This window comes from Castor canadensis, chromosome 3 (assembly GCF_047511655.1).
Source record: "Castor canadensis chromosome 3, mCasCan1.hap1v2, whole genome shotgun sequence".
In the NCBI taxonomy this organism is placed as follows: Eukaryota; Metazoa; Chordata; class Mammalia; order Rodentia; family Castoridae; genus Castor; species Castor canadensis.
Genome location: NC_133388.1, coordinates 198,585,349 through 198,612,449, shown reverse-complemented (window position 1 = coordinate 198,612,449; position 27,101 = coordinate 198,585,349). Strand labels below are relative to the sequence as shown.

The window sequence follows — 27,101 nt, the reverse complement described above, 5'->3', positions numbered from 1 at the left end:
TGTGGTTTGTGCTGTGGGCCTGTCCCCACCCAGGGTCACAGAGCTCCCACATCTGCTTTTGGCTTCACTGGCTGTGGTCAGGTGGCTGTGGGTGAGGGGTTGAACCCCAGTTCAGCCTGCCCTGCCACCTGTACAGGTCACAACACCCTTAGGGATGTTTCCTTTCATGTAAAATTTAGATATGGGGGCTGTGACGATGAGAAGGTCTGTGTGATGACTTGCAACCTTTAGTACAGGTCACCACACCCTTGCCGGGGAGCTGCTGTTGATTTGCAGGTCATGTGAGGGCTCACTCTGCATTTCTTCTTGGACTGAGCTAATTTCTGCAAACTACCTCTGACCTGTCCTCTTTCCCACTGATACTGGTGGCCCTTAGAAGAGACAGTAGACAGTTTTATGAGATATAGTTCACACACCATAGAGGCACCCATTTGAGTGCTTCAATGACTTGGCACAGTGCCTTTTTTTTTTTCATATAAAAAAATGACAAAATTTACCATTTTAATCTTTTATTTATTTTTTTGGTGGGACTGGGGTTTGACCTCAGGGCTCCACACTTGCAAAGTAGGCACACTACTGCTTGAGCCACACCTCCAGTCCATTTTGCTCTGGTTATTTTGGAGATGGGGTCTGGAGAACCTTGATTCTTCCAGCCTCAGCCTCCTAAGTGAGCCACTGGCACCTGCTAGGATTTTTTTTTTTTTATGGTACTGTGGTTTGAACTCAGAGCATACACCTTTAGGCACTCTGCCAGCCTTTTTTTTTTGTGAAGGGTTTTTTGAGATAGTGTCTCACAAACTCTTTGCCCGGCCTGGCTTCGAACTTTGATCCTCCTGATCTCTGCCTCCTGAGTAGCTGGGATTACAGGCGTGAGCGACTAGTGCCTGGTTTAAGATTTTTTAAATATATAAGATCATGCCATCTGCGCACAGATAATTTTACTTCTTCCATTTCAATTTGGACTCCCCTAGTTCTGGCTAGAACTTGACCACTATGTGAGCAGCACTGGCAAAAGTGGGCATCCTGGATTTGTTCCTTATCTTAGGAAAAACTTTTGATTTTCACCATTGAACATGGTGCTAGTCTTGAGCTCCTCACCTATTGTCTCCATGTCAAAGATGCTCCCTTCTAGCCCAAGTTTGCTGGGTGCATTTCTCCCCAAGGGGTGTTGCGTTCAGTCACACCTCTGTACATCAATTGAGATGACCTTTCTGCTCATTTTCTTCCCTTGTTGTTTAAGGTGCTCAGTCAGCGACACTGACCACACTGAATGATGACCAGTTCTATTCACACTTGTGTGTTAAACCGTGCTTGCATTCCAGGAATAAGTCGCATGGCTCATGATACATAGTCCTTTTAATACACTGCAGAATTTGGTTTTCAAGCATTTTATTGAGAACTTTATCCTCGTAAAGGATAGGGGCCTGTACTTTCCCTTTCTTATACTGCCTTCCTCTGGTTTCGGTGTCAGGGTAATGCTCACTTGTAGAAAGAAATAGGCCTTTCTTTCCAGTTTTTGGAGTTTGAGAGAAATTGGTGCTAATTCTTCTTCAGATGAGTTAGTAGCAGTCTCTCACCAGTGAAGCCTCTGGTGTTGGCTTCTCTTTCTTTTTTTTTTTTTTTTGGCACTACTGGGGTTTGAACGTAGGGTTCTTGCTTGCTAGGCAAGCATTCTTACCTCTTGAGCCACTCTGCCAGCTCTTGGGCTTCTCTTGGGATGTTTTTTGATGACTGCTTTATCTCTACTTCCTCCATAGGTCTGTTCAGATTTTCCACTCTACCTTAGTAAGTGTATTTCAAGGAATTGGTTCTTTTCATCTAAGTTGTCAAATTTATGTGTCTAGAATTATTTGAAGTATTTCATAATTATTCTTTTGATGTCTACAGGGTCTGTAATGATTCTCATTTCATTCCTAATACTGGAGATTTGCGGCTTTTCTTTTTTTCATTGTCTGTTTTGCTAGAGGTTTGTCAGTTTCATTGATCTTGTTAAAGAACCAGCTCTTTGTTTCATTGATTTCTCTGTTATTTCACCACTTTCTGTTCTTTTTAGTATTTATTATTTCTGCTAACTTGAGGTTTAATTTCTTTTTTTCCCCTCCTCTAAGTTTTTTTTTTATTTCCTTTTTTTTTTTTTTTTCCCTCATACCTAAAAGGAGTTGATCCTTTAGGGGAGCTTAGATTATTGATTTGAAATTTTTTCTTTTTTCTTACTCAATTCAGTAAGGGATAACCACAAATTTTGGTTTTCTACTATTATGTAAGAACATTAGGCCCCAACAACCCATCACTGGGTAAGGAAGACTTGGAAAAAAAAAAGGTGTTTCTTCTGTGGTGGGGTGGAGCATTGTGCAAATATTGAGTGTATCTTGCTGGTTAAAGGTGTTTTTAAGTTGTATGTCCTTTCTGATGTTGTCTGCATTTAGGTGTTGAAGTCTACAATGTCATCATGGATTCATCTCTCTCCTCTCCAGAAGGCACTCAACTTGTGCCCAGTCTCCAGCCCTTCACAGCTCTTTTGCTTGAGGCATACACATTTAGAATTGACATGTCTTTTTGGTAGATTGACCCTTTATTATTATTTAATGACCTTTGTCTTCACTAATGTTCTTTGTTCTGAAGTCACCTTTTTAGATTGGGTTGTAGTCACTCCTGTGCTTTTGGATCAACTTTGTGTGGTATGTCTTTTTTCCATCTGTTTTTACTTTTTAACATACTCGTGCATTGTGTTTGAAGTAACTCTTTGTAGACTGCAGATAGTTAATGTTTTTTAATTCAATCTGCCAATCTTTGTCCTTTTTTTCTTTCTTTCTTTCTTTTTTTGTAGTGTTAGGGATGGAATTCAAAGCCTTACAGAAGTTAGGCTGGCACCCTACCTGAGCTTCAGCTCCAGCCCTGATCTCTGTCTTTTAACTTGTGTGTTTATGCCATTTGTATTTACTGTAGTTACTGATACAGTAGGGTTTAAGTCTGACATTTGATTTTTTGTTTGTTTTCTGTTCTTTCTATTTTTTGTTTCTTTGTTTTGCTTTGTTTCATGCCTTCTTGTGGGTTGTGTGAACATTTTTTATAATTATATTTATCTACAATTTTTATTGTATATCTTTCTGTAGCTTTCTTAGTGTTGCAAAGATACTATACATTCATAATTATCAAGGTCTACTGATCTGGGCACCTTAGCAGTTTGAAGCCTTCCTTTGTGTTCCTTTGCCCTCCTGCACTTACAGTTTATGACCAAATGTTCTCTCTAGACGTGCTTAGAAGCATTTTTCACTTCAACCATCTGACAGTTTTGGAAACTCAAGAAGAGGCAAAAGGTGAAAGAAAGGAAAAAGGGACAGTAAACCTGGTGTGTCTATCAATTTTCCCCTTATCTTGATCTTGATTCTTTCCTGCTCTGCAGTTCAAAGGTTTTCTTTTACTGTCTTCTTTCTGTTTAGAGGACTTCCTTTATCTATTTCTCTTTCTTTTTCTTTTTTTGGAGATGGGAGTCTTACTACTAGGCTCAAGCAATCCTCCTGTCTCAGCCATGCCAAGTAGCTGAGACTACAGACATGGGTCACCATATCTGGCTCTTTACTTTTTAAGGTCAGTCCTCTGCTGACAGATTTTTTTAGTTCTCCTTTATCTGAGACTATCTTGATTTTCCCTTCATCCCTGAAGAGTATTTCTCTTCTCTGAGTGTAAGTTCCTGGGTTGGCAATTTTTTTCAGCTTGAAAGTGTTATTCTGTTTCCTTCCATCCTTCGTGGTGCCTAATAAGAAGTTCACTGTCATTTGAAATTTTCCCCAGTGGGAAAATGTCATTTTTCTTTGGTTGCTTTGAGGATTCTTTGTCTTTATGAATATTCTGGGTGGATTTCTTTGGTCTATCCTCTTTCCTGTTCACTTATCTGCTTGAATCTTGTTTTTTCTATACCACATGAGGAGTTTCTTTCTTTATTTTCTTAGGTTATTTTCCTTTTCCTTCTGCATCTTTGGTTGGGTGTGCGGATGTAGTCTTTTGTTGTTCTCCCACCATTCCCTGGGCTGCCTGGATTCTGCATATTTCTAAGTCTGATTTATCTCTGCCGTCCAGATAAGGTCTTTTCTGATCCAACTCTACTCCATCACCCTACTGCTAAGTGCACATGCTGAGCATTCTGTTTCATTTATTGTATTTTTAGTCGTGAAATTTCCATTTGGTTCTGTTGTATCTTTTTGTTCTTTGTTGACACTTTCTATGTTTTATTTGTTTGGAGCATGTTTATACTTGTTTGTCAAAGCACATTCATAGACGTAGGCTCAAGTAGCGGAACACAAGCATGAGTCCCTGAATTCAACCTCCAGTACCTCAAAAAGAAAAGGAAAAAAAATGGTGCTGGTGCCTCACACCTGTAATCCTAGCTACTTGGGAGGCCAGGATCAGGAGAACTGTGGTTCAAGGCCAGCCCCGGCAAACAGATCTCAAGATCCCATCTCTAAAAATAACCAGAGTAAAATGGACTGGAGGTGTGGCTCAAGCAGTAGAGCGCCTGCTTCACAAGCATGAAGCCCTGAGTTCAAACGCCAGTCTACCAAAAAAAAAAAAAAACTGAAACAAAACACATTTTTGATGCTGCCTGAAAGTCCTTGTATGACATCCACCGTCTTGGTGTTGGCGTGTGTTGATTGTTTCTTCATTGAGATCTTCCTTGTTGTTGGTATGACACATCATTTTCTATTTGAACCCTGACATTTGGATTGTTATTGAAGGATAGCCACCTGCTGTCCCCAACTTGCCCTCTGCTGACGCTGTGGAGGGTCTCCTCGCTATTCCTGACCTCCCACTAGGTCTCCTCTGGCACCTCCTGCCCAGGACCAGCAGGAGTGGAGTTCACTGATGTCGTGGGTAGGACTGCAAGTCCTGGCTTTTCTCCAGCTGGCACTTCCTGACCGTCTGGCCAGGGTCAAGTCCAGGCTCACTGTTCAGCCACTGTGGCCTGGGTGCTGGTGAGCTAGGTTTCCCAGCATGTAAGGCTGGGGCTGGAATGGAGTTGTCATGACCTAAGAGCTTTCTGTGTGGCAGAGCTGTCCCTGTCCACACTAGTTGGCCATTTTGTGTGACAAGCTCCTCAACTCCAGGCCTGGGCTGGGTGGGGCAGAAGAACCCTGGGAGCCATCACTGAGTGTTGCTGGACGTCTGCTTGACTTTCTCTGCACCGGGCAGCCTGCTCATGTTTGCTGCAGTGGTGCCGCACAGGGAACGTGTGTCTGTTCCATCTTCCTGGCACTAGAAGTCCCTTCTATTTCTTTTTGTGCCACTCTTGGCTTCTTTTTCCCAAGAACATTTGGTTCCATCTATGTTTGGGGGCACAGATGTGGGTGACCCTCCTCATCCACTTTTGGTATTGGTTCCTCTCCTGCAATAGCCTTGCTGCCCGTTCTCCCGAACTCTTCAGAAAGCCGCCTTGGTGCTGCTGACAGACTTGTCATGAATTCCCCTCTTTTACCAGCCTCTGTGGTTTCCTTCCTTATTTCCTTCCTTGTGCTAGGATTTACTCTTGGCTCCCATCCAGCCTCTCGCCTGAAGCTCTCAGGACATCTGCTCCAATGGGTGTTTTATTTCTGACAGGCCTCAAGCCTTGTCTTTCTCCCCGGAGCCTGTTCCCTGCTCTGCATGTGGCCTACTGCCCCATCTGCCCCGCCAGCCCTGCCCAGGCTCCTCTGCATACTTGCTACGGAGCTGGATTGTATGACCAACCTGGCCTGCCCGTCCCTGTTCCCCGCTGGGTCCCAGCACCTGTGTCAGCCCTGCCTGTGGAGGGCATCCTCGTTTAGAGGAACACAGCCTCACTCTGACCCTCATTGCTGCTAACCATCCCATCTTCTCCGTCTCCTGTCCCCAACCCCCTGATCTCACCCTGTTACTGAAGAAGCTCACTGCCCCACCTTCCCCTCATACCAGGACTGTACCTGCTGTCTTCCTGGTGCCTGCCCAGCTCCAAAGCTGCAGCCCCCATGCCTGCCACCTCCCATGCTCCTGGCAGAGTCCAGGTCCTCGTTGGCTGGTTTCTTACACACCCTTTGTCGTACACACACATCTTCCTTTCAGCTGCCACCTCATGGTCCTAATTGACCTAGCTACATACAGCTTATCACAAGGGCATGCCTCCCTTCTGCAGCCTGGGGCCCTAGCCCCTCTGTTCCTAAAGGCCAAGGCCCTTGTTTCTCCTTCCTGCCACAAAGGACCAGTCTGGCCCCATCTGGAACTGGGAGATTCTGGAAAGTGCTCTCTTCCCAGTCATCCATTTGGAGCATCCCATGACCTCAAAGCTGGAGGTCCCTAATGGAGCCCTGATTCCTCCCCTACCCTCTGCCCCTGTGCCCTGCCCATATCTACTGACCCCCTGGTGACTTTAGAATGGACCCAGGTCCCATTTTGAGGTTTGGAGGACATCCAGGAGCTCCACACCCTCTGTGCTGGCCTCCCACGCCATGGCTGTTAGGTCATACTGCTCTAGGCCCAGCACAAAACCTGTGGTCATGTACTGTGTTTAATAAGCTTTTTACTTTGGAATCATTTTAGATTTACCAAAATGTGTGAAGATTCCACTGGGAGTCTAGTCTCACCTCCTGTTAACATCATCATACCCACAACTGGCCAGCTGGAGTCAGGGCTGACAGTGTGGGCAGTTACTGCTACCCTGCCTCCTTCCCTCCAGGCTGTGCTGGGGTTCCCCAGCTTTTTACCCATCCTGCATTGCATATAGCCACCAATTTTGGAGTGGATGAGGGAGGCCTTGACTCAGGCATGTCAAAAAGAATGGATGGAGGTGCACTAAATAGTGGTGGGGTGGGCAGCATCTGGAACAGTTTCCAAGATGGAGGGGGCAGCTCTGATTCTGGATGGTGGAAGGGAGGCTTACAAGTCCATTGAGAATAAGGACTGCCCACAGGCCATCTGGTAGAGACAGTGCTGGCTATGGCCTAGGCAGAAGATAAGGGTACAGCCCTGGATTGTTCTGGCTATGGGAGGACTGTGGACCATCAGCCCATTCTGGGTCAAAGAGGAGTGTACCACGCAGACCCACCTGGTCCTTGCACTCTCCATGCCAGCTGTAAGAACACAGACCACCTGCCAGTACAGTCGCACCATGTCCCACACTGGCCTGGAGCAGGCAGCTGGTACCGTGCGGAAGGGCTGTGGGGAGTGGGCAGGGCCGCTCATCTGGCTATGAGGCAGTGGCCCACACCCTGCTCTGTGGGGCAGGCTGTCATCTGCAGCAGAGCATAGCCTGGCATCTGTGCAGAGGAGCGCTCAGCATGAGGTGGATGGTGCATGCGAGACCAGCTCTGTTAGGCAGGGCAACCTGCTCTCCAGGCTGCTTGGCTACCATGCCACAGACTTGTGTGCAGCTCCTGGGGATGCTAGGCCTTCTTTCCTTCTGCCCGTCAGAAGCATTAAAAGTTCCCTGGTATTGTCTACTTGCCTTTCTGATTTAAACTGAGTCTATCTCTCTTTGAGTTCCTTTTTTCCTTACTGACTTAAACACCCTGGGGTTGATCTTGTCAGTGAGTGGGTCCATGTGTTTTGTTTTTTTTTTTCCAGTACTGAGGCCTGAACTCAGGGCCTACATCTTGAGCCACTCCACCAGCCCTTTTTTTGTGATGGGTTTTTTCCAGATTAGGATCTCACAAACTATTTTCCAGGGCTGGTTTCAAACCTCAATCCTCCTGATCTCTGCCTCCTGAGTAGCTAGGATTACAGGTGTGAGCTACTGGCACCAGGCTGTCTTAATTTTAATGGATGTCTATTTTGTTTGTTTTTGAAGAGAGGGTCTTGCCAAGATTGTCCTCAAACTCAGGATCTTCCTGCCTCAGTTTCCTGCCATGCCTGGCTGACACAGATTTTTGGGGTGCTTTTTGTTTTGTTTTGAACTCAGAGCTTTGCACTTGTGGGGCAGGTGCTCCACCAGCTGAGCCACGCCTACAGCCTAATTTTTTTTTTTTTTTGGAAGTACTGCTAGCGTTTTGATTGGGGTTGTCTTGAAGGTATGACAAGGATTGACATCTGTCTTTGTATAGTACTTTAATTTTATTTTCTTAGTCGTCATTGTATAATCAATCCTTATGTTGATACTGTTCCCAGAAATCATGTAATTTACAAACAATGACTTTTTCCTTCTTTTCAGTTCATTTTTCAATTTGAATTGAGATTGGATTTTATTAAATACTTTTATTTCTTCTGAGTTGATCATATGACTGCCCTTTTTAGCCTTCTAATGTACTAATTTCTGTTTATTGATTTTCACTTTTACTTTTTTTGCCTTTCGTTTGTTTTTTGTTTATTGATTTCTTGACTTAAGCTTACTTTGCACTCCAGATGGTCCTGGGAGCTAAGTCTCTTCCTGCATTGCAAGACTGTGCTGCTGGCATGGTGGCACTTTTGTACCCTTGCTCGTGAGTGACATTGGCCCAGGTGTTCTTTTCTATATAGTCCTGGTAATGTTTCAATTTTAAGATTATTCTGCTCACACAAGCAAACAGTGCTTCTCTGTTTTTGCATTCTGTGAACTAGTTCATAAAAGATTGGGGTTTTATGTCTCATAAATAACACCCTCTCGTGTGGGAGCTTTGTTTCTTAAGGACTGAAATTCCTTTATTAGAAAATTCTGCTTTCATTTTTCTTCATCAGTTTTTCTGAAATTTGTCAGTTTCGCCTGTGTTTTCAAATTTACTGGCATAAAGATTGTTTTGGTGGTGGTTTTGCAGTACAGGGATGGAACCCAGGCCTGGCCCAGTAGCCCTCGCTCTGCTGCTGAGCTAAGCCCCTGCCTCTGGGTGTCGCCATCCTCGCATCTGCTGTACCCATTGCCCTTAGCACTGCTACGTGTTCCTTCTCTACTTTCGGATTAATCTCACTGGACAAATTGATTAATATTTTCAAAGAACCAACTTTGGCCTCTTGACTTTAATTTCTGTTCTGCTTTACCTTTCCTCCTCCTGTTTTTTGGACTTATTTTGCTGTTTCTCCCCCTCTTTGGAGGGGGGCTTTCTTGTCTGCCGCTACTCATTCGCAGAGGTGCTGTGCTGCTTCAGTGCCTTCCCTTGTCTCAGGACTGTCTAGCTTCCCATACTTTTAGTTTGATGAATTATCTAATGGCAGTTTTCCTAAGTCCCGACCCCAGGATTGTCCTGGGTTCTGCTGGCTGCTGTGGCCCTGTCGTCAGTGCTTCTGGTCCAGTTCAGAGCCAGGTTCGAGTCTGAGGTGGATTCTACCCCGTGGCTCATTTTCTTCTGTTACCTTGCCTTTCCTTCCTGCCTCTTCAATCACTTGAGCAACTTCTTTCCGCTTAATCCTAGATTCTTGTTTGTTTTCAGGAAGGTCAGCTCAGACCAGCACTTTCTGTTAAGAGAATGTGTGAGTCCCATGTATGACTTCAGTGTTTCTAGCACAACCACCTTCAAACCATGAAATAAGAGTCCAGGAGGTGACTCAGTAGCAGAGTGCTCGCCTAACATGCAGGAGGCCCTGGGTTCCATCCCAACACCCCAGAAAGAAAGAAAAAACAGGAAACGGGTGACATATATTTTATTTAACTCAATATATCAAAAATCTCAACATGTAACTAAGGAAAAATAGAAATTCCATATTTCACATTCCTCTTTTTTTCAAGTCTAAACTCCAATATGTTTTACCCTGCCTCATATCTCAGCTCACATTCGTCAGGTTTCAGGTGCTCAGTGGGCTAGTGTCACCCCTGGCTAACTCTTAGCCTTGCACTCTGCTGGTCGGTTGTCCACGATTGTTGGTGGCTCTGATAAAACGTACCTCTGGGGCACCTGGTGCTGCCATGTTGTCTGTCTTTTCGCACTGTGCACTCCCTCACTCACAGGGCCACAGGCTTATGTACATGCTGGTGGCAAGTCTTGTCTTGTCTGACGGTCTGGGCACTCTGTCTGTTGTCCCCTTTGCCTTGCCAGACTGCCCTGTCTCACCAGGCACAGCACATAGTGGGTCAAACTCCAGGTGGAAGGAATGAGCGAGAGAGGGAATGAGGGCGGTTCCTTTGCCTAAGCCTGCCTTCATTGCTACATCACAGAAACAGAATGGCGTGGAGCAGTAGAGTGCAGGGGCACCTGAGGAGAAGGATGCATGCCCCACTTGAGGCTTAGTCCTGGGTGCTGGGTACATGGCAGAGATCCCACATGCAGGACATAGTCCATGCAGGACCATCATGGGGCCTGGGAAGAAGTGGCTTTAAGGCTGGGAGATGTATTTCCAGTTGGTGTGCCAGTGCACATTAACAACAGGATGCCAGGGCTGGCACCATAGGTGGCACCATGGCTGGTTTTGAGATGGACTCTTGGGTTCTATAGGTTTGGTGGTATCTATCTCAGTTGGGGCTGTCTGATGCCTGGTCTGAAGGGAGGTGCAGGTGGGGTGCCCCAGGCTAGCTGGACTCTGGGATTTTCCTTCACCTGAGCCAGCTGTGGGGACAAAGGACACCCCTCCCCTGGAAAGGCCATGGATGTGCAGCAGGGCCACATAATAGAGCTCAGGAGCCCTGAGCACCTTCCCTGTCCCTGGGCCTCCCCTGACTGGACCCAGCCGCTGGGCACTGGGCAGAGGCTTCTCAAGTCCCTGTGGTCTGGGGGCAGATCCAAGGCTGAGACATTGCCTGGGGCACCTGCTGTCAGGCGTGGGCCACCCATCTACCCCCTTCTCGGGTATAATTAGACCCATGACAGGTGCCGTGGATTGAGTGCCTGGCCCAGCCCTGACCCAGTGCTGCCCGGCCTCAGCCGACCTGCCGCACCCCCTAGCCTGGGCTCCAGGCCTGAACCCTGCTTTGTGAGGTCTCCTGAGGCCTCAAGCCCTACCCACCTTCCTCTGGGCTCCCAGCACACCCACCAGAATGGACAGGCCCTCAGCAGGAGGAGTTGGCAGGTGGGCAGAGCCCCAGGCAGTGGCCTGGCCTCAGGCTCTGGGAATCCCCAGGCTGGCCCGGTCCCTGCCTTCTTGGATGCCCAGTGGCCCAGGTGGAGCTACTCTAACCTGGTGGCCTCATCCTTCCAACAGGAAATCTCCTGCCCTGAGACCTGGTAGGCAGCCTTCAGAGCCAGCAGGCTCTCACTGGAGCTGTACCTGGCCTTCTGTACCCGCCCCTTGTGTAGCCATAGCATCCACCCAGCCTCATAGCTATGCTTGTTTCCCCAGTGCAAGAAGAAACACACACTGCTGTGCCCCGACTTTGCCCGCAGGGGTGCATGTCCCCGTGGTGACCAGTGCCAGCTGCTCCATCGCAACCAGAAGCGTCACGGCCAAAGGGCAGCTGCATCTGCTGCCCCAGGGCCCAGTGATGCCACCCCCAGGAGCAGGGCCCCAGCTGGCCACGGACCCAGGTGATGAGGCAGTGGGTGCTGCATGCGTGAGCTGGAGGTGTCCCATCCCTGCCCTAGGACATCAGGGTTCTCTGGGATGAGCCTTTCCTGCCCACCCCAGCACTTTGGGCTTTATATCCAAAAGGAAATCTCCATCAGAGGCAGGAAATGAGGAGCCCCTTGAGATGCCACACCTGAGACCCTGACTCTGAATGGATCTAAGGGCATCCCCAGCCCATGGAGGGAGGTAGGGATTTCAGAGATGCACTCCCCAGGACAGAAGAGGAAGCAGGCCCGCAGGAAGGGTCTGGGGGATCCCCATATCATGCCCACCTCCTGTGTGTATGGGAGCCCCCTGCAGACAAGGAAGCTAGGCCCCAGAAGGTAAGGAATGGAGCTGGGATTCCTATTGGCCAGGCCCCAGTTGCCTCAGGCTGGAAGCCCCGTAATCAGCCTGTCCTTGGGCTGAGGGCCAGGCTTGGACCTGGGTTGCAATGCCCAGTAGTCCCTGGGGTAGAAGTAGGGGTGAGGAGGCCAGGAGCCTTGTTGTTGGGACAGGTACCATGAAGGTGTGTGTTCAGCACCCTCTCTGCCCCAACCTGTCCCAGCAGCTGCTCACCCTCACTTCTGCTCCCCCTCCTTTCCTGCAGGAAGCCCTCAGCTGCCCAGCGTCCCACCAGACAGATGCCCAGCTCCCCCTCCTGCAGGGCGGTAGCCCCGTCCTCCCCTCCCCCTTCCTCAAGGGTATTAGCCTCAGCCTCTCCCTTACCATCAAAGGCTGCTGCTGCCTCCCCCTCTTCCCCCTCTCCTTCCTGTTCCCCTTTCCCCTCGGACCAGGAGGAGCCATCTCTCCGGGAGGAAGCTGCCTCTTTGGGCAGCCTCAGAAAGCTGCCATCCTTCATCTCCCTGCACTCCTCGCCGAGCCCGGGAGGCCAGCCTGGGGCCCGGGTCCTTAGGAGCCCCCTCACCAAGGACTCAGGTAAGCAGCCTGGATCCTCCTGAGCTCAGCCTGTTACCACACCGGGGTCTTTTCCAGTGTCCACCTCAGACCCTCTAAGTGGAATCTCCAGGTGGCTTGGGGAGTCAGTGCCCCATGTGTGCACCTGGCAGCCAGGACAGGACCTGCCAGGGGCCATGTGCAGCAGTGGCCGCCACGTAGACCACCCCAGCGAGGGCTGATTTAATTAGAAAGCACCCATTTCTGTTAATTTGTTCTGGAAGATCACCGCACACTCCTGGAGAGAACAGATGTTCTCTCTCCCCGATGAGCGTTTGGGGCTTGGTAAATGGCTCCACTCAGCCTTGTTTAGGAGAGAAAAGAGGATTTTATGGCTGCAAACGACCCTTTCTGTAAACATTTTACAGCTCTCCGCGCGTTTGAGTGACGATAAACCCCACGCAGCTCGGCGGGCTGCAAATTTGCGACCATACGGCTATCATTTTATTGTCATATTTCACGGTCGTAACGTTAATGGAAGATGCTTGCTGCAGGCTTCTCTAACAGCCCCGCCGAGCACGCTCAAGCGCCTGTTTGGAGGGGCCTCGTCCTGGTTACATGCTCCTCATTGGGCTCAGAGCCGAGGCCAGCCCTCCGCCCCAACTACACCCTACACCTGGACAAGGCACCAGCTCCTCCCTGCTGGGTGGAGCAGTGAGGGACCCTGAGGCAGCTGCTCCAATGTTTTCTTTAAAGATCAGGAGCCCAGAAGCCAGGTCCAGGACCAGAGGAGAGGCAGGGCACTGGGATTCTGTGGGCAGCTTGGGCTCCCAGAGACCCCTCAGACTCTGCCACAGGTGCATTAGAGGAGCAACAGCAGCTGGGCCTGGGACAGTCTCTGCAGGAAGCTGGACTTCACCGGCTAAAGAGGCCCCTCGCACAGAGGAAGCTCCGCTGGCCTCTGCCTGGCTGCTGGGCTTATTCCTGGCTCTGGCTTGGCAGAGCAGTGGATAGGTCATTGGTCCTAAAGAGGCCACCTCACCCCCTAGAAGAGGAGGCCTTGCAGGGGCATGTGGGTGGTACTGTGGCCCAGACCACTTATGGGAAGGGAGCCAGGGAGTGTGTACCTGTCAGGCCGTGTGCCCCGTCCTCAGGACCTCACTTCAGGGAACCCCTCTCCCTGCTGCTCCACCTCCCTCCAGACCCTGCCGTCTTCCTTACTGCAGGGGCCTTCGCTCAGTCCCAACCCCCACCCAGCCACCTGCTCACACACACACAGCTTTCCACATGGGAAGCTGGGCGCCTGCCTCGTGTGCGTCTGGCAGCCTTGCTCCCAGGTGTGAGCATGATGTGTGCCTGCATGTCTGCATGCAGCTGGTATTTATAGCTCAGCCTTCGGAGGGCTGAGGCTCCCACCTGTGAGCCCACCCACTGCATGGGGGTTGCCCAGCCCACCCAGCCCCATGATCAGTAAGGCCCCAGGCCTCTTTCCCCTTTCCTAGGCTAGAGCGCACCAGGGCCTGCTGGCATGTGTGGGTGGGTCAATACCCAGAAACTGGGAATGGGGAAGTTCCTCTTAGCTGGGATTACCTGGCACTTGACCTTTGCCCTCTTTGTACAGGAAAGCCGCTACACATCAAACCACGTCTGTGAGTGCCCTGGGGACCAGCCTGCACCTACCTCAGAACTTCACCCCTGGAGAGAACAGAGGCTCTGCCAGCCAATCTGCCCCCAAAGAGGGATTGTCTGCCACCAAGCCCTGCCAGGGGCCCCCACACAGGGGCATAGCTCTGTCTGCCAGCTTTCAACCTTCCTTGGCCTGTGTGTGCCTATGGCCTCTTCTTCCTCCCTCAGGCCAGGCCCCCACTTCCCTTTCATGTTCCTGGTCCTTGGGCTCACACCCAGGACTTGCCTGTCAGACCCCACCCCTTGGGATGCCAGGCAGGGCTTACCCCAGCCTGTCCCGTGTCATGAGTGTGATAGCATCCAAGGGCCATGTATCCCCAGCCTTCCCCACCCGGGACTCCTGCCCAGGGAATTAGCCACTGGCCAGGCCTCCCTGGCAGGCATTTTATGTTCAGCAATAAAGGTTCTGCCCTGTGTCTGGTTGGCCCATCTTGACCACCATCACACCTCGGGTCCCTAGACCTAAGTGGGAGAAGGGCCTGCTGGAAGGCAGAGCCCTTACCACTTCTGGTAGAAAGACTAGGGCCCCTCATGTCCTACCACCCCCACTCCTGCTGCCCCAGGATCGCTCAGCCAGTCAGAGGCAATCTCTCCCCATGGCCAAGTCAACACAATTTGGACTGGAGAGAAGGCCCGGGAAGGGTGCTCAGGGACCCAGGTGGGATATGCTGTGGCCAAGGCTGAGGTGGAGGAGGCCTGGCTACACTGAGGGAGGAGCTGGGGCTTGAATAGCACGCACACACACACTCTGCAGGTGTCTCCTGGAGGCTGACCTGAAGGGCACAGGGTCACTTCCAAGGATGAATGAGGTGTGGCCCTTGGAAGGACTGTGCAGAGCCCCCTGCTTGGGGACAGGCCAACAGCCCCGTCTGGTCTCACACCTCTGTGTTTGCATGAGGTAGCTACTGCCCTGTGCTGTGATGTGGTAACCACTTGCCATTTGCCTGGGCCCATGCTCCAGTCCCTGGGCCTCCTGCCTGCACCATGTCCACCAGAGTTCAATGCCAAGTAGACCCTAAGCCCTGGCCCACACTAGAGGGACACTTGTGTACCCACAAGGCCATGGTGCCTGTGAGTGTGGGCCTGACTCTCCACCATAACCCCAACAGTGAGGCAGGTATCCTGACACCACTTCAAGGGATGAGGGCCTAGGCTGATCCACAGGAAGGCCCAGCGGAGCACACGCCCAGCTGTGCAGAGCAGTAGCTCCTAGTCATTCCCATTGTGATTTACCACCATCACCACTCCCTGGGATTCTGCATGGTGGTAGAATTTGGAACTTGGACTTGACCATCAGTAAGCTGGGCAGAGCCCCTGCTGCTGGGTCCAGGAACCTGGGTCAGTTAAGGCCTTACAGGAGGATGGGCTTATTCTGCTGGCAGGGTACACCACAGAGTCTGTGTTCTTGCCTGGCTACCCACTGTGTCCCCTGGGTGCCCTGCTTTGTGCCAGTCAAGACTGGGGCCCCTCGGGAGAGGACAGACTCCTATGGCTGCCTCTTGGCCCACCCCCTTCCTTGGGGAGTCAGGACCACAGGGCCAGGCACCCATGGGGCACTGTGGCACTGCAGCCGAAGTTGGGTGACCGCAGTAGCAGAAGCAGCTTCCCAGGGGCAGCCATCAGAGGGGTGGGCTTGGGCCAGGGCCCTGCTCCTGCTCTCAGCACAGGGAAGCAGATGCCACCTTCAGGCCACTAGGCACTATCCATGGCTGGACCATGGCTTAGAGGTAGCTGACTTGCCTGGCGTGCATGAGGCCCTGGGTTTGATCCCTGGCACCTCCAAAGAAGTACCATCCGCAAGGCTGTGATCATTGCACACACACACGAAGAGTACATCTTGTGGGGCTGCCTCAGTGTACCCCCCCGGGGGGGGGGACACTCATGAGAATCAGATCTCTGACCAACTGGGATCCATTCTCTTCCTGCATCAGGGTGGGACCTGAGCACGTCCGCAGGGTCCAGGCTCCTGATGCTTAAGCAGAAGACACTGAGGCCTGTCTCCACCAAAGCCATGATGGATTGGCAAGCATGTGACCAGGAGAGATGCTAATCCACCCAGGACCACCCTATCAGCAGCCAGTGGTGTGGTATGGCGGATCAGCTGAACAGAGATTGCAGCAGGAACATGTGATTCCCCAAGGCTGGAGGCAACCTGGGGGTCCTCAGAGCCCTGGCAGGGTGAGGCAGGGGCTCCCAGCCAAGGGTTTTCCAGCTGCTTCTAGGAGGCCCAGGACTATTGATGCAACGGGAGATGTGCTGGCTTGGAGGTGGAGTAGGGACACACTTGTGAGTCAGGAAGGAGGATGGCCCTGGGGTAGGGCAGGGTAAATGGGTGTAATTCTCTGTTCTGACCCACCTGGGGCTTGTGGGTCTTACCCAACCTCTGCAGTCATCGGGTCTCCCTGTGGAGGCTACACTTAGAGCTGCTGTCTGATCCCTGCAGAGCTCCAGCTCCAGTTGAGCTGGGAGCTTGGCTGTGTTCCTAGCTAAGGGGGCACCCCCCCTCATGGTGCCTGGCATACAGCTGGTGATCCATAAGTGCTGGGATGGGAAAAAGGAGGAAAGGGAGGAGCTGTGAGCAGGCCTACAACTCAGTCCCAGGAATCCCTGGGTCTTCAAGCTGAACCATTGCCTGTTTTCAAATGGCAATGAGTCCAGTGTGGGTGGTCTCAATAGTTTGACTGCCCTGGGGCTGAGCAGCCCCACCCCACCACCACCACCACACATGCACACCTGGAAAACAGAACCTGTCAGTGGGACAGAAGTGTTGCATCTCCCGGTAATCACTTCCACACACAAAACTGGCTCAGTGTGTCTGGGCACTCACCAGCATGCCAGCTGCAAAAAAGGCAAAGACACTGCAGGGTCCGTACACATGTGAGCTCAGTACGGAGCACTTTCTGACAATGTGACGGTAACATTCGGAAGCTCCATCTGCCGTGGAATTCAGCCTGTGACACATGCCCTGTGCTGGGACAGTCCCCTGGGTGCTGTCCGGTTGCTGGAATCGCTGAGCTCAGGGCCAACAGCAATCCAGGTGTCTGTGGGGGCTGTGTGAAGGACACCCCAACCTTTCCATCCCTTCTCACATCAGCCCAGGCCCCCTCTATGCAGACATCCACAAAGACTCCAGCCAGGACCCCTCCCAGGCCTGAAGAGCTCACCCCTCCCCCAGATCCACCCACACACACCTGCTCCATCCCTACCCCTGTGCCACCCCTCGCTCCACTCCCAACCTGCAAAACCCTTTCCCATGCTCCCATCTTCCCTGCACTCCATGGGCCCCCCCCCACCCCCTCGCTCAGTCAACCTTCACCTCACTTGTGTGGGATCCAGGCCCTAAGACAGCCCGGTGCCCCTGCTTCCTAGGACTTGTGTCCTTGGGTGACCCTTCCCTATGGGCAGAACCAGTGACTTGCTACCCACTAAAGACTGGCCAGGGTGAGGGAAGGCCTCAGCTGCCATAGGTCACCTTTGCTGCATAGTGTGGGACTCTTGTACGGCTTCTGCTTGCTGGCCCTGGGAAGTCAGGCTACACTGAGAAGTCCCTTGCTGCCTCCAGCCAGCAGGACACCAGGGTCCTGCAGATGAACGGAACCGATTCTGCCAGCACCCTGACCTCACAGGGAGCATATTCTTCCAATCAGACCACAGCCTACCGCAGCCTCGACTGCACCCCAGACCTGATGGTGATTCAGTGCATTCATGCACTCACCGTGTGCTGTTCTGAGCTGCTGAGTGGGGGGTAATTTGTGACACGTGCTTTCTTAGTGCGACCTACAACCTGACCTACGTGAGCTGATGTCTCTGTCCTCCCCTGGGATGCTCTCTGGGCTGCTGTGCTAGGAACCAGCCACCATGCTGAGAGGAAAGCCAACCAGCCAGTTAGAGCAACCATGTGGATATGTGTCCCCGCCAGTGTGAAAATGCTGCCATTGGGCTGCATTGCCCAGCTGTGTCATCCCAACCTCCAGCCCTCCCAGCTGTCCCCACGCTCCCAGAACAGGTCCCCCTACAGAACCATGGACATAGCGACCAAGCTTCAGTGGCTTGTGCCTCAACAGGGGCTCTCTGGCATATGGTAGGTTCTCAATAAAGATTTATGGAGTGCCTTTAATCACCAAGCCACACAGGCAGCCCCGTGCAGTTTTGTGAGGGTTAAAAGTCAGTGCAGGCATCCCTAGGGAGGTGTGGTCCACCATAGAATGCCGGGACCCAGGCTCAGGGTGCACCTGTCTCCTCCTCCTCCCCGCCCCCGCTCCCTCCTCCTTCCCATCCCCCTCCTTTTCTTCCTTCCTCTTCTTCCTCTCCCCCCCTTTATTAGCGCCTATTCATTGTACAAAGGGGTTTCTTTGTGATATTTACAGACATGTATGTTACGTACTTTGATAAACCCACCCACTCTATTACTTTATCCCTCCTTTCCCCTTTAAAAACAATTCTAGTGGGTTTCGTTATTTTATCTCCATGCATGCATATGAAGTCCACGTTCACCTTCACTCTCTCCACTTCTTTTTTTTTTTTTTTGTCATACTCAACTGACCACCTTGGGCAGCCCCATGAGTGGGCCTGGACCCTCACTACTTCTCCCCACAAGGCCTGGCAGGACAGCTAACTGATCTCCCAGGAGCCACACCTGCCCTGGGCCTCTGACCCTGGTACCCTGCAGGGCGTTGGCAGGGCCTTACTAGACAGGACACTGGTCCCTTTCCCACCCAACCTGGTGGGGACTAACAAATAAGAAGGGGGTCTGAGTCCTAAGATCAAGCAAGCACCCAGTGCCAACATGCTCCAGGGAGGCAAGGAGACAGAATGACTGGATGGACCAAGAACCCTGGAGGGAGTCTGGCCTTCTACGCCTGAGGCCAAGAGTTGGGGGATGGGAGAGGGGAAGGGAGGACTGGTGGCCCACAGAATTTCTAGAAAGCCAGCCAGATCCACTGGCCTTCAGAGGCCAAGTCCAGTGCCAAGGAGGACTTTGGTCCAGGGAGTGGGGGATGGTGCTTGGCTTCAGGTTGTCCCATCCCCCAGGGAGCCCTCATCTCATCCTGGGATGTGTAGGGTGGTATTCCTAATAGCTCCTCCCCAGCTCCAAATGCAGCCCCTGCTCACCACCTCCAACTTGCGGTCACTAGGGTTGTCCCAGGAGAGACAACCAACCCTCCACCCCGCCCCACCACGGTCTTCAATAGACTGCAGTGCCCCGCTGCGTCCTCTGTGACGGGCTGCCCGCACCAGCCGCTCCCTCTGCCTGGAAGCCACTTGTTCCTGCACACCCTTCCCCGCACCCACATCCATGTGTGCCAAACTGTGCAAGTGGATGACTGAAGCATGGTGGTCTCTGACAGGGGCAGGGCCCAGCCTCCTCCACCATCAGACTTTAGAGCAAGTTCAAAGGAGCTGTCTGAGCACCCAGCCTCGAGGAGGGCTCTGGGTGGGCAGGTCAGGGCGGGTCTGCTGTGTCACCCCAGTCTTAGCAGGTTCCTGCACCTCTCACAGTGAGAGGAGGCACTGGGAGGGACGGCTCTGGGGATGAATGTCCCTTGGCCCAAGGACAGGAGCTGTGTCCCCTAGGAGGCTTCCACTTAAACCAATTTAGGAATCGTACTCTTTGTCCCTGTGAGATTCTGACCAACCCCCCTTTGCCTAGAGCCACACCTGAGGCGGCAGGCAGGCCCAGAGGAGGCAGGCCAGCCACCCAAAGCCAGCATCTGTCTTCCTCCTCTGCTCCCTTCCCAAGGGAGCACACACGGAGCCCAGACATACAACTGGATCCTTGGACCTTGGGCTTCCAGGGTCAAGTAGGGTCCCCTGGCCCCAAGCCTCAGGAAAGCCACAGGGGGCACAAGCAGCCACACCATCAGTTTACACAGTGAGGCACCATACTCTGATCCATAGCCTTCCTCTGGACACAGGTGTACAAAGGGGCGTCTGACCGCCCCAGTGGTCTTGGGTCCCAGCACGTGCTGCGTGTGTAATCTTGGTCAAGGCCTGCTACTTTTCAGGGCTTTGTTTCTCATCTATAGCGCGGTCGTGATTACACCTGGAGGACAGCTGCTAGCCACATCACTGTACTCAGTCTTGAGAGATGTGCTCTACCAGAGTGACAGTGGGGACCTCAAAACCTCCTGTGGGACAGACTCTGAGGGGACTTGGGGTTCCTCATGTTCCTTGGCCAGGCGCAGAGAGGAAGGCCTTGGCCTACCAAAGCCCCAGCGCTGCCCAGCGATATGGAGGGCAGTTGGGGTGAGGAGCCAGGGCCACCTCAGGACAGCACAGGAAGAAGTTGCTCGCTCTGACTGCGTGGCATTTTTCCTATAAGACAGCAGATACCTGGAGAGGGAGTGAGGCAAAGCCCTGAAGACCAAATCCCACTGGCAGCAGGTGGGTGACTTCCTCTGCATCTCTGCAGTCTCTTTCTGTGCACGGGCGGTTACATTTGAGATTTACTTTTTAAATCATCAAAGTCATAGAGCAGCAATACAGAGAATTTAGAGGGATAAAAAAGATCCACTTTGGGTCATACTGCCTCTGGAATTCCCGTGTGCTCCCCTCCCATCACTTTCCTCTGGAGTTAGGGACTCCAGGGGTCCCAGGCCCCACAGTTCGGTCCTCACCCGCTTTGCTCCTTTCACTTGCCCCTTCTCTGCCAGTCTCTCATGCCTTAAGGCTGCCTCCCAGCAAGTGTAGGGCCATGCGGTGGGTGTGAAGATGGTAGCCCGCTTCCTGCTTGTGACCCTATCCTGCCCCTGCCCAGCAAGGCGCCTCGAACTGCCCAGAGGCCCAAACCCGGCTGGTGGGCAGCTGGGTCTAAGATTCCTTCCAGTGCCTGGCAGCCCTCTGGGCGGTGCCCCATCCCTGTGCCTGGCCCCATAGTGGCACGCGCTCTTCCTCTCCGCCCGCGCCACAAGCTCAGAGCCCTGCGGTTCCACGAGGTGTCCCGTCTCCGGAGGTGCCAGCAACTTTGTTGACTGAATTCCTGAACCTGCCCCAACCACTGGCTAAAAATAGCTGGTGCTCGCGGGCAGCGCAGTGTCACCCAGTGTCAGGATGCCCGGAGGTCCCCCCTCTGGGCGCCACCACCCTCGCGGTGCGGGACGCGGCTCCAAGCCAGCTGAGCGAGCTGGGCGAGGAATAAAGAGGAAGCAGCGGGACACGGCTGGCCAGGTGACCTATGTGGACAGAGGCACTGAAGGAGTTCCCTGAGCGCGGCCCCCCTCTGCTCCCTTGGACCCTCCAGCCATCGGGTCACAGACCTAAGGTCTCCAGAGGCCAAAGTCTGCTGCCTGGACCGGCACCCGCTGCCTGCCCTCCGCCCTTGTAGTCCCCCGCGGTGGCCACCAGGGGGCCGCGCCCACTCCTCTCGCCAGCGGCCCATCCCTACCCCTTCCCACAGCTGTTTCCCGCAGGAGATTGACAGCTGGGCTCGGGGTTGCCATGGGGATAGGCAAATGAGGGCGGCGGGGCTGGGGCTGCGATTGGCCCGGGGGCGCGCTCCCCTCCCGGGAAGGCGGGCTCCGGCGCCCGGCTCTATAAAGGCGTGCGCCGCTCGGCGCTCGGCCGTGGGAGGCGGGGCTGGCCTGCGGCGCGGGCGGGGCGTGGGGCGGGGCCACACCGCCACCGTCCGGGCTGGGACAACCTAAGACCGGGAATAGGAGAAGGCTAGTGGCCCTGCGCCCGCCGGGAGCGGGCCCCGGGCCGCCCGAGAGGCCCTGCCGGCGGCGTCCCCAGCGCGCCGCCTGCGAGTTGGCTGCGCGAAACTTTTCTCTGCGCCCCTTGGCGCCCCGACCCGGAGCCAGAGCCCACTCCTACTAGGATCGCGGCCCGAGGGAAGTCAAGGGGGGTGACGCCCGTGGCGCCCCCCCTCCCCCGCCGCCCGTCGGGGCGCGGCCGGGCGCGGCGGCGGGGCTGGGGCTCCGGGCGATGGCCGCGGAGCTGGCGATGGGCGCCGAGCTGCCCAGCAGCCCACTGGCCATCGAGTACGTGAACGACTTTGACCTGATGAAGTTCGAGGTAAAGAAGGAGCCACCCGAGGCCGAGCGCTTCTGCCACCGCCTGCCTCCCGGTTCACTGTCCTCGACGCCGCTCAGCACGCCCTGCTCCTCCGTGCCCTCTTCGCCCAGCTTCTGCGCGCCCAGCCCGGGCACCGGCGGCGGCAGTGCGGGGGGCGGCGGCGGCGCGGCTCAGGCTGGGGGTGCTCCCGGGCCACCGACTGGGGGGCCCAGCGCTGTCGGGGGCGCCTCGGGGAAGCCGGCGCTGGAGGATCTGTACTGGATGAGCGGCTACCAGCACCACCTCAACCCCGAGGCGCTCAACCTGACGCCCGAGGACGCGGTGGAGGCGCTCATCAGCAGCGGCCACCACGCCGGGCACCACGGCACTCACCACCCGGCAGCCACCGCGGCCTACGAAGCCTTCCGGGGCCAGGGCTTCTCGGGCGGCGGCGGCGCGGACGACATGGGCTCCGGCCACCACCACGGCGTGCACCACACTGCCCATCACCACCACGCCGCCCACCACCATCACCACCACCACCACCACCACGGCGGCGCGGGCCACCATGGCGGCGCGGGCCACGGCGGCGGCAACGCGGGCCACCACGTGCGCCTGGAGGAGCGCTTTTCCGATGATCAGCTGGTGTCCATGTCAGTGCGGGAGCTGAACCGGCAGCTCCGCGGCTTCAGTAAGGAGGAGGTCATCCGGCTGAAGCAGAAGCGGCGCACGCTCAAGAACCGCGGCTACGCGCAGTCGTGCCGCTTCAAGCGGGTGCAGCAGCGGCACATTCTGGAGAGCGAGAAGTGCCAGCTCCAGAGCCAGGTGGAGCAGCTGAAGCTGGAGGTGGGGCGCCTGGCCAAGGAGCGGGACCTGTACAAGGAGAAATACGAGAAGTTGGCGGGCCGGGGCGGCCCCGGGGGCGCGGGCGGGGCCGGCTTCCCACGGGAGTCCTCGCCGCCGCAAGCAGGCCCCGGCGGGGCCAAGGGCGCACCCGACTTCTTCCTGTGAGTGCCGGACCCCGGGCCTCGCCGCCGCCGGGGTAAAGTTTGCGCAGGCCGCCGAGGCCTCGGCTGGGACTCCATGGCCCAGGACGCGCGCGCAAGGCTGGTGCAGCGGGAGCCGCGGTGGTTCGCCCGCGCCCGCCCCGGCCTGCGCGTCCCGCCGCTAAGCCCCGGGCGCGGGGTGCAGACCCCTCCCCGGTGCGCCTCCTGCGCCCGCCCTGGCTCCCAGCGCCCTGAGGGTCGCCGTCCTGACGTGGCCATGATCCCTCCACGCGCTGAGAACGGTGACTTCCAAGGAAGCCGAGCCAGGTCTAACTCACCCGCACACTTGTACATATGTCGAGAGCGGTTCCGACCTTCGTGCGTCCGCAGGGGCCGCGCTGCGGGTCTCTCCCGGGCAGCCTCCGCCTGCCCCGCGCTGTTCCTCTGTTGTCTTTCTTTCCGTCTCCCTTCCCTCGCCCCTTTTTTTCTCCTCCTCCTTTTAAAGGTGGTCTTATTTTCGAAACAGTTGTAATTATTTTTGCTTGATGATTAGAAAAGAAAACCCGGAGGAAGCTCCTTCCCCAACCGGTGCGCCCTCGGATGTCCGCGAGTGCCCGCATGCGTCGCTCGCCTGGTCGCTCGGAGGGGCCCGGCCCTGTCTGCCCTCCTGCCCGCTTGCCCCCAGCCCTGCCCCGCGTTCCCTGGAGCCGAGGAACCTTACCTGCCGCGTTCGGTCCTGCTGCCCAGCTGTTCTCGACGGGGGGAGGGGGGTGGGGGTCGCCGTGCTCAGCCGGGTGGGGGCTGGCCCGGACTCCCGCGCTGCTATTTCTCTATGCACCAGATCGTATTTATGACTCCTGGGGAAATATATCTTATTTTAACCTTCAAGAGAAGTGAAAGAAAACGAAGTAATGCACAGTATTTCCAAAAGAAATTTTTAAAGAGGTTTAGGCCTGAACCTCCTGGCATGGGCGGGTGGAGAAAATGTTTTAAAATTGTATTTCGTTTTGTTTGTGGAATTCTTCTTAAAGCTTGGCCACTTTTTGGACTAGCCGGGAAAAGGGGCAAGAAGTGGGTGCTACGGCCTCTAGGCTGGGCGAGGCCCCGTCGCTCCTCCCACCGGGCTCCTGCTGAGTTTTCAGAAGCAGGAGATTCAACAACTCATTGAAAGTTTTGTTGTGTTGTTGGGTTTTTTGTTGCATTCTTTTTTCATTTGCTACGAGACTGAAGAAAAAACGAAAACAAAATAAATCCGTTTAGATCCAAAAGTCACCAGAGCCTGGCTGCTGCGTCTGTGACTTTTGTCTTTGACTCGTTTCTCCGAAATAGAAAGATAAGGAGGCAACCCTAGATGGGGCTTTGCCTTAGCTCCAGGTGCCCCTGACCGGGCAGGACCAGGGAGAAACCGACTAGGTTGTAAACAAACTGGCTTTGCACCCACAGGGCCTGCGTCCTCAGAGGCTGTCCCTCAGGAACAAGTCCCAGCAGCTATTGGCCACAGGCTTCCATCCAGGCAGGGGGTACCCTTGGTAGTGACCCCCCAAGTGCAGCATTCTGGTAGCAAGAGCTGTGCCAGTTCTTCTGCCTCCCTTGCCCCTAGGAGTGGCCTGGCCTCCATTCTCTGAACAGTCCAAGAAGGGCCTTGGGTGTACCAGGAGGAACCAGGACCCTGTGGAAACCTCACCCTATAGGGACTCAGGCTGACTGCCCCTTTTTAAGGGACTGTTCTCTCTCTTCACCATGGGAAGGAAGTGTGCAGATTCAGAGACTCCCCACCCTGTGGGGGCTTCTCTAATGCACCTACGCCAGAGCCAGCGCTGGTTTTCTGACCAGCAACACGGAGGCTCCTGTTGCCTGTGCACTGCAGTTCTTGAGTGAATCCTGAGTGTATGTCTCAGTCCCAGGCTCCCAAAAGGCAGGTCCTCCCATGTCCCCCTGCCCCTTGGCTTTACAATGAGAGTCAGGGAGACCTGATCTCTGTGAAAGTTGAGCAAAATCCCAGGTGAGCCTCCAGTCGGTGTCTCTGTAGGAGGAAATGCTGAGGGGAGGGAAGGCACTGGTTCGGAGTTCAATAAAGCCTTGAATTCAGGAGCTGCCTTTGACAAGGGGAAGACTTGCAGGCTCCAGCCAGTCTTGCCAGGGAGGGTTGTCACAGGGCCTGCGTGTCCCACACAGGCTGACTTCCCAAGGAAAGGCTCAGGGCGCCGGCACATTTATGGCTGAGGCTGCTGGCCTGGTCCCGGTAACTACTGAGTCCTGCTCAAGAGCAGAGGACCAAGGACATCTCAGTTTTCAGTGTCCCTGCCCCAAGGAACCCTTTGCACAGAGCCTTCCTTCTAGCAGAGAAAATGCAGGCCTGTGGGGACAGGGGCTAGGGGCTGTCCCATGGGGATGGGGCTGTTGAAGTGGCAGCAGATACACTCCTTCCCTGCCCAGCACTCCAGGCTAAACCTGGCAGGACTCCGTGACTCCAACCCCAGGGTTTCTCTGGAGGCCCCATTTTTCTCTGTGAGCAGCTGGGTTGGATTTCCCCTTCCCCTCCCTCTTTCTCTTTCACCTAGGACAAGGTGAACAGCCAGGAATCATGAGGGCAGGAGGAGCGTGTACTCTGGAGTTCAGAGATAAATCTTTTCTAGAAATCATTTTGGACACCTTGAGCCCCTGCCAGCAAACCCATGTGTGGTACTTGTTCATCCTATGCAGAGAGGGTAGTGCTAGCCTGCACACTGGACTGCAGCCCCTGGCAGAACTGGGGGCCCCAAGTGGTACCTGCTGGGTCCTTGTCCACACAGGTCTCCTACGAAGGGGCAGTGTACCTCTGCAGGCAGGGATTGCTGTGGCCAGACCTAGCTGGGGATGTGTGGTAGGAACAGGGAGGGCTTCAGGCAATCTGGAGACGGGCTGGGTTTCCTGGCGGGGAGCTTCGGAGTGGGCTAGCAGCAAACTGTGAGAATTGGAGGCCAAAGAGCCTCTCCTTCCAGAGAGCAAGGGGATACTAGAAAGTGGTACAGAGTGAGTGTGTGCAGCTGGGTGCTCCGTGTGTGTGTGTGTGTGTGTGTGTGTGTGTGTGTGTGTGTGTCTATGCAGATGCTGTGCATGTCCATTCTGTACCAGGGTGTCGGGGCAGTGGCAACACCAGGTACCTGTATGGGGACCACAGGTCTGAGTGGGAGTTAGAGAAGAAGTGTAGCCCTGGGCTGAAGCAGCGGTGACCACAGTGTTCAGGCTGCGTGATGGTCCTCGCGCTCACCTTCCCTCCACCCCCACACCATTTGGGTGCTCTCATAGAGCAGTGATGGGCCCTAAACAGCTGACCCTGGTCCTCTCTCTTCTTAGAGACGAGGCTGCCTATAGCCCATAGGGTCGGCTCAGCCCCCTATACACACCCAGGCCACCTCCCCAAACTCCACTCCTGCCTCCTGGGGGGACGAGCATGGACTAAAATGACACAATCCAGCAAGAGAACCCAGAGGTAGCTGCTGTGTGGCAGAAGGTTGGACTAGCAGGTGGAAGGGTGTCCAGGAATGCCCCCCTCTGAAGATAGAGAGGCTGCTGGGAAGCAAGCACTATGTGAGGACATGGAGGACCTCATGTTCCCTGGGGAGCACAGAGTTGGAGCCCCAGGAATCCCCCACCTCTCACTGACTGGTCAGGAGGGAGAGGCTGAAGGAGCAGGAATGTGTAGCAGTGGCTGAGCAGGACCCCCTGCTGCTACAGTGCCACGGACCTGCACACACAACCCACACTATATGCATACGCCCCAAGGCGTGCACTTGGCACTGGATGCACATTCACCCCCACATTCACCTCCCACCCTCTCCCCACCTCAGCTAATGCGGAGCTTGGATACTCCCCAGGTCATTCCTGATGTCACCTCCTTCCTAGAATCCACAACGCTGGGCTCAGCTTCCAGCCCAGGAAAGTGGCCCCATCCGAGACCACCCCACCCCAGGACCCCAGCTGCTGCTCCCCACTGCGATAGCACCCACCAAGCCTCATCCTTTAATGTGCAAAGACCTCCCCAGGACGCAGCCCAACAGCTCCAGCCAGTGGGTTAAGAACTCCACAAAAATCTGAAAACCCAGAGCCAGTGTCTTGTGCTGCTGTTAGGCTGCTTATCCTGGGAGCCTGCGCTCCCCCAGCCTCTCTCCCTGC

General features: G+C 54.5%; 2 protein-coding genes across 3 annotated transcripts in view; both read left to right on the top strand.

Annotated features, from left to right (window-relative positions):
• Positions 1–14,610, top strand: part of Zc3h3 (zinc finger CCCH-type containing 3) — an 80,904-nt gene extending 66,294 nt beyond the window's left edge. Inside the window, exons 10-12 of one of the 2 annotated variants that reach the window (XM_074069350.1) lie at positions 11,182–11,366; positions 12,183–12,324; positions 13,904–14,610. In XM_074069350.1, coding sequence (XP_073925451.1) covers positions 11,182–11,366; positions 12,183–12,324; positions 13,904–14,428 — 852 coding nt within the window. In that variant the 3' untranslated portion in view covers positions 14,429–14,610. Of the gene's footprint in view, positions 1–11,181; positions 11,367–11,995; positions 12,325–13,903 lie in introns of both variants that reach the window. The other variant, XM_020170370.2, reaches the window with a different exon arrangement.
• Positions 14,611–21,544: 6,934 nt separating this feature from the next.
• Positions 21,545–24,218, top strand: Mafa (MAF bZIP transcription factor A). The gene has a single exon (XM_020170371.2). The coding sequence runs from the start codon at positions 21,892–21,894 to the stop codon at positions 22,969–22,971; it is 1,080 nt and encodes a 359-aa protein (XP_020025960.1). The 5' UTR covers positions 21,545–21,891; the 3' UTR covers positions 22,972–24,218.
• The last annotated feature ends 2,883 nt before the right edge of the window (positions 24,219–27,101 follow it).

What these genes read in the sequence shown, in the direction of transcription:
- Mafa (XM_020170371.2), top strand. Translation starts at nt 21,892, where the DNA reads ATGGCCGCGGAGCTGGCGATGGGCGCCGAGCTGCCCAGCAGCCCACTG.